Consider the following 11,534-nt stretch of genomic DNA (forward strand, 5'->3'; position numbering starts at 1 on the left):
TTCAAGTTAAATTTTCACCCCCTAGGAGTTGCCGCAAAATAATGACAAGAAAAGCAAATATTATCTATTTTAAATAATGAACAACTTTGCTTTTATGAAGTCCTTCTTAAAATCTCTATATATATGATTTATTTTAGGCTGAATTTTCGTGACCTTTGCAAAGCAAGTAATAAAAATGGCCATTTATTAACTCCCTTCAGGAGTGGTTTTATGAAGAACTTTATAAAAGCAAAGTTGTTCAAAATTTAAAATAAATAATATTTGCTTTTCTTGTCATGATTATGCGGCAACTCCTAGGTGGTGAAAATTGAACTTGAAATTTTCAAATCTAATTTTCTCAAAAAGCCCCCGCTGAAATATTTTGGTTTTACCTGGAATCATCATGGTTTTATGTCTATTTTCACCATACATAGGTCCCAGGGCTCGGCACTTACTTTTGTCTTGATTCAATTCTAGCCCACAGTGGTAATGTAATTTAAATGTAAAAATCAAAGATATTTTATCAAACAAATAGATTCATTATAAATAAATTATATTTATTTCATATTTGATACTTAATTTTTTGTAAAAATCAAATGTACTTAAAGTATTTTGTATCCTTAGTCAAATAAAAGTACAAACTTATTCAGAATTTTTCTTTTTTCTAGCCTGAAGATAATCCATGAGGAAGGGATACACCACGAGATCTTATTATAGCATCTCTGAACCAAATCTTAATTAATTAATGACTATATGGTCACACACCCTTTCAACAACCAACCCTTTAATTACACGACTTTTGTTTGGGAGTCTAAACTTTGCATGGTAATTAGTTGCGCCTGTTTTGGTCAAAGGCATTCCCCTTACTCAAACCACTTGTGACTCACACCTATAATAGCTGCAGCATAAACCACCTTTAACGTCATTGATTATGACACGGTGTCAGACTGAGATTTTAACCTCTCATCTTCCCGACAACGAGAGGATGCACTATGTTTCACGCAACAGTTACGAGTTTTTTAAATACTAGGCTCGGCAGTAGCAGAATCTGTTTGTATGACATAACTGACCACTGCCGCACGCAGTGGCCATGCCATAAATCATTCACACAAAGTTAATAACTGCAAGGTAGAAGAATTATTCCAGCAGCCAAAGCAATTATAATTAGCGACTGTAATCAGTGATAAAAATCTGTAGTCTTTTTTCTTTAATTTGTGTTTAAAATGTTTTATTTTCCAGGATTTTGCTTAAAAACGACGACGTTACATCTTTACTTTTATTGTAAAATATATAAATAGTTAATAAAATGCATTTAACATAAATTTCAAATTTATTAAGAATAATATTTTTAACATGGTTTAATTTTTAGACATTATTATACTAGAGTAGTTTGAATCCATCAACATATCCCCACTCCCATCCAATTTTTTCTCCAGAAATTGTTACATACGATGTCACTTTTGACAAGTTATCAACGTTGCCTATTTTACATATCAGTTCTGTCTGCAAGTCGTTCATCAGAAGACTGTTGGGAAACCGGTTTGATCCTTTGGCCTCAATAATTTGGCTGGCGCCTGTGATTCTGTAGCTGTAGGATCTGTCAAGTTGGAATTTTCCTGTTGAATCTGATTCACCTTGAACCGAAAAAGCAACTGACTTTTGAAAGATTTGTGTCATGTCCCATTCTACTTCAACATCGCCCTTGATTTTCTTAGGAGCCATGCTGTTAAGCAACATCTTGACCTTGTTTTTGTAGTAGTTTTCAGATTCCCAGGTGGATACAAGTTCATACTTTGGACCGTCAGTAAACTCTAAAGTATGCTTGATATTTCTACTACCACTCTGACCACTTTGAGTATACTTAAACTGTTCCTTATCATTTACTGATGAGGTTACAACTTTACCATTGTTGTTAACCTCCGTGATAGTTTTGACATTCTCGAATTGATCAATGTTGGTGGTAACTTTGAACAATGATAGGTCAGAGAGCCATTCAGCATCCATCACAAAGCCCTTGGCAAACTTATGTTTTAAGTTGAAGGTTAAAGCCATCTCGGTGAGAAAATGTTTACTTAACACAACAGAAACTCTCTGATTGGACTTCTTGATGTGGACCTCCTTATTAGAGCTATTATCAGGCTTATAGGTCAGAATATCAAATTGTATCTTGCCTGCATCCATCTGATCAAAGGCAAGGTTAAACCCTAATTTGAAGGACGACAGACAGTGCAGACAATTTATATTGTAGAAACATTTATAAACAGGACTTTTGTCTTTGATTTGCCAATCAAGAAGAGCATTATAACCAACAGTTGTATCAGTATAAGCAAGACCAACACTAAAATTGCCATCCAAGTATTTGACTTCGTTCTCCATTACTGTAAAGCTAATAATTGGATAATGATTTTCTGTCATATCAGCCTTTAGGTCTAAGATGATGCCAGTCTTGGGCAGGTACTGGAACTTAAAAAACATTTTATTGCTATCATATTGAAGTCTTACTTTACCCTCACCAAACATGCCAGAGTATCTGCCCTCATACAGAGTATCATACTTTAGGTGTGGATTGAGTACACCCTTCAACTTAGAGGTGAAAATATCCTTGTTATTCAAAGAAAAGCTGATCCCAGCCTCATGCGACTGCGACATCATTTTAGAATAAGCTTGGAAATCAAACTTTCCAGCTGTTCCCAGGTCAATGAAAACCTTCACGGCTGCATTGTCATCATCTAGGTCAACATCAATGTAACTCTTGTATTCTTTACCATCAACATTTGCCACAACATCAACCTTACTTTCTGCCTGATTTAAGGTGCACACAAAGTTTATTTTTTGATCACCTACAAATTCTCCTCTAACTGTTTGATGATCAATCTTAACAAGCGTGAGTGTGTACAACTTGTTGGTGCCCTTATGATTATCAAAATGAATCATGAAATTAAGCATGCTTTTATGGTCAGTCTTGGTTGTAAGACTAAATGTAGGTGGCCTGTCTGCATTACCCGAGCTGTTAGATCTAAACATATACTTTCCATCAATCAGGTGAAAATTTGTCTGCCTCTCAAGAGTAATACTGCCCGAGTCCTTGCCTCCAAAGAGGAATCCAACAGTGTAATCAATTTTAAAGCTGAAGAGACCATCTGCAAAAACATCTCCAGTGTCGGCATTGATTACAAGCTTCAGAGTTTTAACAGGGGCACCCTTCATAACTCTGCTTAGGTCCTTGAAGGCAACTTCAGCAACTCCCCCCTTGAGACGGTTGGCAGGATCCAGGTACTTTACCTTGAAGTTGAATCCTAGCTTCTCAAGGTTGAATTCTTTGTCCCAATTGCTTCTCTTCACTCTCTCCATGCCAAGGGAGGAGGCTAAGGCATCTGGGTTGCTCATCAGGTTCTGCAACTTCTCCATCATTGCATCAGATCTCATCACAGAGCCTAGAAACACAAATATTAATTAACTAAAATATTTAAAATTTCATTAAATGAGAAAGGTTTCCTTCATAACCCTGTAAGCTATTCTTTTCAGGGATGTAAAAGGATAAGACAATGGCTGAAAAATTGATGTACATTCCTAATTATGATACATAAAATTACTTCTTCTGTAGATTAAATTTAGTGGTTTAGATGTTTGAACACTTAAATCAACCAATCAAAATTTTTAAACTTCCCAAAGATGTTAATCGAATAAAAAAGAAAAAGCTATTATAAAACTTTGGGGACTAGTGTGATAAACAGCTCATTGTCCTCTCTCTCTCACTTTGTGTTCTTTTCCACTGCACTGGAATAAAAAAAAACATAAAGAAAAACCATGTTTTTTTAAAACATACAGCACACCCAGAGGCTTCAGACAACATATATAAAACTTGTCCTGATTATATATATATAGCAGCAGTGATAATTTTCAGTGTACATGAAAGACAAAAATGCAACTATTATTTGTTGGATAAATTCTTTACTACAATCATGAATGTAAGAAATACCTTGTGAAGCCCCAATGGCTAGAGCCATCAAGCAACACAACAGAGAACTTCTCATTCTAAAAAAGCATTGATAAAAGATAAAAATATGTATACCTTAAATTGGAATGCTATGCTATTCTCCTATATAGCTTACTAGCGGCTTTGCCCCTAGCCTCTAGGGGCTTTGCCCTAAAAGGTAATTTTTAAAAAAAATTTAGTATTTCTGGTGCTGCCATTTATTTTAAAATATCTGCCTAAAAAATGGTGGAGGGATATTTTTGTTTTTTGGGGGGTTGTGGGTGTTCCACCCCCCAAGAAAATAGCCTAAAACCACCATAGGAACAGTAGGTATCCCTGAAGAGTAGAATCCACTCGGTTCAGTAGTTACCGAGATCTTAAGGGTTAGACGGACGGACAGACAGACGGACAGATATCATTCTACTTTGTATTATAGATATACATAAGTAAAAATGAAGTAATATACCTAGCTCTACATTGATTGAACTTAATTTGACCTTTATAGGATCCTAATGTAAAAGTAAAGGATGGCTGTCTGTCTATGTGTGATGCCGGTTTTCCTTGACATTAAAAAAGGTTCATAACTACAGTGTGTTTTTTTTATGAGAACTTTTTTGAAAGCAATTTTACCCCACTTATAGTTATCAGAATTTAATGATTAATGGCTTATTTTCTTCGTTTTTTAATGCAATTAAAAGAACATTAAAAAATATTACAGTTTTCGTTTAAAAAGTACAGTAAAATGTAAAATTCAAAACTTAGGTGTCAACATCTAAAAATGGTTTTTTCTTATGTTCAAATCTTCTACCTTTTGCAAGAATGGCTGCAAAACGCTTCAAAGTTGAGATCTAGAGCTAAAAATTGATACAGATACTGTTGGGGACATGTACTATAATATATCTAGGTTTGCAGGTCATATCTCAATCAGGGAGGGAGTACTGGCCCCCCAAAGTCGACTACTGAAAATCCAATTTTTTTCTTGCAAAGGGTAGAAGATTTGAGCATAAGAAAAATGCGCTAAAACCATTCTGATGTTGTCACCTAAGTTATGAATTTTAGATTTTACTGTACTTTTTAATTAAAAACGGAAATATTTTTTTAATGTTCTATTAATTGCATTAAAAAACGAAGAAAATAAGCCATTCATCATTAAATTCTGATAACTATAAGTGGGGTAAAATTGATTTCAAAAAAGTTCTCATAAAAAAAACACACTGTATTTAGGTGTCACAACCCATTAGAAAAAAATGGCACCTATAAAAAAAATATTTTCTTTTTAAAACTCAATCTCAATCTGTAAATGCCAATAAACTAAAAGCATACTAACCTAATAAGTCATGCAGTACAGTGTATTGACAAGATATCTAGTGCGAGTTTATGCTGCTCAAAACTAGACGCAAGAGTGTACTGTCTTCCCAGTGATTATTCACCTCCGTTTTATTGACTCCGACAGCAGGGATCTAAAGGGATGAGACAATGGCCTGTAAATTAATGTTTATCCTAATGATGATACACAAAATTATAATTAATTATTGAAACTTTTTGGACACTCAACAGGAGCCAACCAATCAAAATTTAATAAAAGTCTCCAAGTTATTAAGACAACGAATAAGAAAACGTTATTATAAAACTTCGGGGACAAAAGTAATAAAAAGCCCAACGTTCCCACCCTCCCTGGACTCTGATAGACATGTGTTTATTAGAAGGTTTCAAACTCCTATAAAATTTGTTAAAATAATCCATTAAAGTAAAGCTTTGCATACAAACGAACATTAACAAATATGAAATAACAACGCATTTAATGTTCAAAATACTGTAAAAAATATATCTAAAATTTCCACGAATTCATGATAGACTTTATTATAGAGATGCTTTACTTACAAATTCCTACCTAATGGGAACTATGAAGCAATATCCAATCAAGAATGAAATTGGGATCTACTGCAGTTCACGGTAAAATATTGCCGGTAACGAATATTGCTAAAAAATTTTGAATTTTAAAGGCTGCTTGCTGCCAAACGGCTGAACGTACAGATCATACCCGCACACCATTTAAGCGGTATAAGAAGGCCAACAAATAATCTGGAATAGCCAAGATCCAATGACGCACAGGAAAAGCTTCATTGAAGAAAAAACGCTTAAAATAGGTATTTTTCGCGCATTTCTCTGCACTGCTAGATAATTATGCATTATTGATTTATGGCTATTCCAGATTATTTGTAGGCCTTCTTATGCCGCTTAAAACAGCGGGCATGATCTGTACCTTCAGCCATTTGGCAGCTAGCAGTCTTTAAAATTCATAAATATTTGGCAATATTCGTTACCAGCAATATTTTACCGTGAACTGCAGTAGATCCTGAAATTGATATTATGATAAATTATCTCACACAAAATATTGTGGTTTAAAAAAGGCAAAATGCATCATGTTTGAAATGTACATACGTATTTTCTGATAAAGACTATAGAGTTGCTACGCTGAAGTAATAATCAAACTAACGAAAAATCTACCCTCCAAACCAGTTAAAAGGGATTTCAGTGTTCAAAAAGGTAATTTGAGTAAAGGCACCACAGCGTTTAATGAAACTATCACATTTAAGTCCCTGTTATTTTAAGCCCTCTAATGTAAGTACATACGTATGTGTTGTTGCCAGGGAGGAAGGAGACATTGGGCTGTTTATTACACTAGTCCCCAAAGTTTTATAATGACGTTTTCTTATTCGTTTGCTTTGATGACTATTATGGAATTTTGATTGTAGGATCTATAAAGTTGAGTGTCCCAATGTTTAACCCCTAATTGAAATATACACAAGGGGTTATTTTGTGTATCATTATTGGGGATGTACATCAATTTACTGGCCATTGTCTTATCCCTTTAGCTCCCTGGTTGTACACATTAATTTTAGGTTTTCCTTAAGAAACAAGATTATTCAAAATCCAGAGATAAATAGAATATGAAATATTCATGATGTTACTATTTTATGCTTGAATTATATAACAGTCGAAAGTCGGGACAGCAGAAAGTTTTTAAGGATTTCCTTTCGCACTTTTAATCTCATCCTTCCCTTTTAGACGTATTTTTATGACGTCACACATGACACTTTCCGCTGTCCCGTGAAAGTCACTTTTGTTAAAGGACAGACAAACCCTAATTATTCAAGTACTACTATTAAAGATGCTTTTTTAAAAGAAATATTTCAATATAGCAGATAAGTGTACAAGAGCTTAACTACTTATAAATGGTGTCATTCTTAAATAAACAAGGATGACAACATCCATAAAAGCGAAGCTCTGAAACTGTAGGACAAACGGACATTAACACTTGTATAATGTCAGAACTGAATAATCAGAATGCGAATGTATAAGAGTCAAAGCAAAATTGTAAGTAAATTTGTTGAAAAACTGCTTGATACAGGATAATGATTATGGACATACTTACATTTTTAGGACTTTATTATAGAGTTGCTTCTCTTATAATATTGTACTTTGTTGTCCCAGGAATTAGTATACCAAAAATCAGACCAATCGGATAATTAGGTCACATACAAATTTGTTGTTAAAAATGTAAAAAAATCAACATGTTTAAAATGGACGTACGGACATTCTGGTAATGATTATAGAGTTGCTACGCTTTCTAACTCGTACTTAACTATTACAGGAATCACCATGCAAAATTTGAAATCGATAGGACAATTCTAACATGCCTAAATTAACAAAAAAAGCTATTTAAAAAAGTAAAAAAATCAACATGTTTAAAATGGACGTACGGACATTTTGGTAATGATTATAGAGTTGCTACGCTTTCTAAATCGTACCTAACTACTAAAGGAATCACCTTGCAAATTTTGAAATAGATATGACAATTCTAACATGTCTAAATTAACGAAAAAAGCTATCCGTTACGGACGGACGGACGTACGGACGGACCGACCCTAATTATAGAAAAGCTTCGCTTTTAAAAATATGTACTTAAATTTATGAGAATATATATTCTTAGAAAAATAGTTAAAAAATTATTAATCAAAACATAAAACATGTCTTTTAAATGACATATTTGTCTGCTTAATTTTTTATGAATAGGTTTTTTTTTCTTTTGCGCAAGGATGATTTTGTACAAATTAGCAAATTTAACAGAAATTGCGTAAATCTAAAAGTAACAGGATGTTGTCTGTTTGTACTGAAGGATCTTGCCAATCACTGAACCGATATGGTTCTCCTGACAAGATTTATAATTAGGTTTTTAATATATTTATAACATGTAAGAAATAATCACCTTTCCACCAAAAACAAAAATTTTAAAATTAATATTTAAAAATCAAATTAATAGAATTATTTCTTTCATTCCCAAAAAAATCTCCATATTTAAAATGAACGTACAGATTTCTGATTGTATAGTACAGAGACCCTAAGTGTTAAAAAGATTTATATATAACATATAAATAACATATGAGTTCAATAAATAACAAGGATGACAATTTCCTTAACCACGAAGCTATAAAATCAGAAGGTAGGGAAAACGAGCAATAACTCTAGTAGAGTGTCAGAACTTAATTTGTAAGTCTAAACAAAATTTTACATATACTTGAAAGTTATAGAGTTTTATACTCATTGTCATATCCCTGTGTACAAACATATTAATTTGAATAATTGATAATAAAATGGGTTATCTGGGAATTTTGAACTTTATCGAACAAGGTCTTTCTATCCAGGGAGGAAGGGGACAATGGACCTTGTATTGCACTAGTCCCCAATGATTTGATAACGTTTTCCTATTCATTGGATTAACAACTTTGGGGACTTTAAATGAATTTTGATTTGCTGATTCATTAAGATAAGTGTCCAAACGATTCAACTAATAATTGCACTACAGAAGAGGTAATTTTGTATATCGTTATTGTTCATGTACATAAATTTATTGGCCATTGTCTTATCCCTTTAGATCCCTGCTTTTTATCATCATTTAGTATTAATAAGTATATTTTTATCTATACTGTATAAGTGTACAGTGCTTTGCTGATTTAATGTGTATTTTTAGGAGCTAGTGGCTACGCCCCTAGAGGTCTTATGGGGTACTTAAGGGGATGGAGCAACAGAGAGGTGGAGGGGGTATGGGGGAAGGGGGAAACCTCCACTTTTCATTTAAGTTTTAAAAGAAAAAGGATTATATTAGTACTAGCGGATACGCCCCTAGAGGCCTCTAGTGGCACTTAAAATGTTGTCTATAATTTTCGAATAATTTCTATGCTACGTGAAAAAATTTTTGTGATTGCTCTTGGGAGGGTGGTGGCACCCTCCCCCAAAATAGTTATAAACCTTCCCGGGACCTATGAGAACCTACCCGATCGGATCAGCGGTAAGCGAGATCTTTCGGTACAAACAGACAGACAGAATGACAGACATCCTGTTTTGTACTTATGTATCTAATATCAGAGGCGTGCAGATTCAGAACGGGGGTGTACTCACCCCAATGCAAAATTAAGGGGGGTAGATACACCACCTTGGTGTCCATTTTAAGTACATTTTAGATTAGGTTATTAAAGGTTGAGGGAAGTCCGGCAGTTTTATTGTAAAAAGGGTTAAACCTTTCAGCCATCTATACAGAGGCGTCCAAGATTTTTATTTAAGGGGGGTAAAAATTTTTTAGGGGGGGGGTAATTCGTTTTTGTGGTGGGTAAAATGGCGCGCGAAGCGCGCCGCAAATTTTTTTTTACCCCCCACCAAAAGTTTTACCCTGGGGGTAAAATTTGCTTGGGGGGGGGGGGGGGTAATTACCCACCTGAAATCTGTTGGCAGGGGTAAATTTTGTTTACCCCCCCCCCAAAAATTTACCCCCGGGGTAAAATTTTTGGGTGGGGTAATTTAAATTTTATAAAATAATTTTTTTGTTAGAGATTTTTTATTTTTTGGGGGGGGGTATTTACCCCCCCCCCCCCCTTGGACGTCTATGCATCTATTCATATGTTTATAGACATTTTAATGTGTTATTATTGATAGCATATTCAATATTATAAATTAAAAGACATGGGTGACAACATCCATAAAAGCAAAGCTCTGAAAAGATGTATGAAACACTTTTTTCAATCGCTTAAACTGTTTTAACCCATTTTTAAAAAGGTATATCAAAAATAAACTCTGACACCTGTAGAATCATACTGCAGAGCTAAAAATACAAATAGGCCCCAATTAACTTTTTGGGGGGATTTAAATTTTATTTTTTACTATAGATTGAGAAAGTTTATACAGATCCTACGCTTTTTTTATTTTGGGGTAAAATTTTCAGCTTTTAGAGTGTTTTGCTTCTTAAATATTGTTTTCTAGTATAGAGGAAAATTAATTCTTTTGATTTCATCTATAATACAAAGTAGAACGATGTCTGTCTGTTTGTTTGTCTGTTTGTTTGTTTGTCTGTTTGTCTGTTTGAACCTAACAACTCTTTAAATTACTGTTAAAACTGTACAGAAATTTTTTTTCAGTATAGCTTCAAAACCGATTGATAGCATCGTTTTATAAACAATTTTCAACGAATATTATAAGTATAATTCATGAAATTAATATCAGTTTTAATCTTATGTTTTTAATTTTAATATAACACGATGCATAATTGTTATTAATCAAAAACATCAGCTTATATTAAATCAAATCATTAGCATAAACAAACACTTACTTTAGAATATTACTAGCGGCTTCGCCCCCAGCCTCTAGGGGCTTTGCCCCAAGAGGTGATCAAAAGTTAAGGTGAAATTCGTAAAAAAAGGACCAAGGAAATCTTTTCCTAAAAAATGGGGGAGGGATTTTTTGTTTTTATGGGGGTTGGGGGTGTCCCACTCTCCGAGAAAATAGCCTAAAACCACCACAGGACCAGTAGGTATATTCCCTGAAGAGTAGAATCTGATCGGTTCAGTGGTTACCGAGATCTTAAGCTTCAGACGGACGGACGGACAGACATCAAGCTACTTTGTATTATAGATATATTAATGATAAATCATCTTTGTATTAACACATATTTGATATTTGGACATTTTTAAAATCAGCTTTTTAAAAATTCTTAGTGGTAATACTAAAATATGCGAATTACAAATAACTATTTTCAATCGAAAATTTTAGAGCATATTGTATTTAAATTTTTATGAAAGAACCATTTCTACAATTTCTTATTTTACTGGATGATTCCCATGACGTTCATATAATAGGTATTCTTAATAACTAATAATTAAAGTGAGGATACTGTATAATTGTTGCTGTTTTTAGTCTCTGTGTACAATTTTTGCTTTTTTAGAAATGGATGTAAAATATACATGGATATTATGACAGTGGAAAATTGTCGCAATTATTGGTCAGTTCTTTCTTCCAATGATGGGAGGAGAGTGGATGTGGTATGACGCGGAATGATTCACTTTATTAGAGAAAACGAAAATCTGTTACAAGATCCAAATAATAATAACTCCATTTTCGTAGATCTGTGGTCATAAGTTGCTTATTACATAATTTTCCTTAATAATATTTACTTTGACGTTTAAGAATTTGACAAGATAGCATAAGAGTGTCTTATTTTTATGTATTTAGAGTTTTTTTTTAGGGTTGG

General features: G+C 33.6%; 1 protein-coding gene across 1 annotated transcript; it reads right to left on the reverse strand.

Annotated features, from left to right (window-relative positions):
- Positions 1 to 1,296: 1,296 nt before the first annotated feature.
- LOC145327258 (uncharacterized) lies at positions 1,297 to 5,376 on the reverse strand. Its single transcript, XM_080170844.1, has 3 exons — positions 5,283 to 5,376; positions 3,959 to 4,014; positions 1,297 to 3,413 (listed from the first exon to the last, which is right to left on the reverse strand). The coding sequence occupies exons 2-3, from the start codon at positions 4,011 to 4,013 to the stop codon at positions 1,360 to 1,362; spliced, it is 2,109 nt and encodes a 702-aa protein (XP_080026970.1). The 5' UTR covers position 4,014; positions 5,283 to 5,376; the 3' UTR covers positions 1,297 to 1,359.
- Between the last annotated feature and the right edge of the window lie 6,158 nt (positions 5,377 to 11,534).

This window comes from Acartia tonsa, chromosome 8, assembly GCF_053477335.1.
Source record: "Acartia tonsa isolate MP-2025a chromosome 8, ASM5347733v1, whole genome shotgun sequence".
NCBI lineage: Eukaryota > Metazoa > Arthropoda > Copepoda > Calanoida > Acartiidae > Acartia > Acartia tonsa.

What these genes read in the sequence shown, in the direction of transcription:
- LOC145327258 (XM_080170844.1), bottom strand. Translation starts at nt 4,013, where the DNA reads ATGAGAAGTTCTCTGTTGTGTTGCTTGATGGCTCTAGCCATTGGGGCT. An exon ending in AGCCATTGGGGCTTCACAAG is followed by an intron (nt 3,414 to 3,958) that starts GTATTTCTTACA and finishes TTGTGTTTCTAG; the next exon opens with GCTCTGTGATGAGATCTGAT.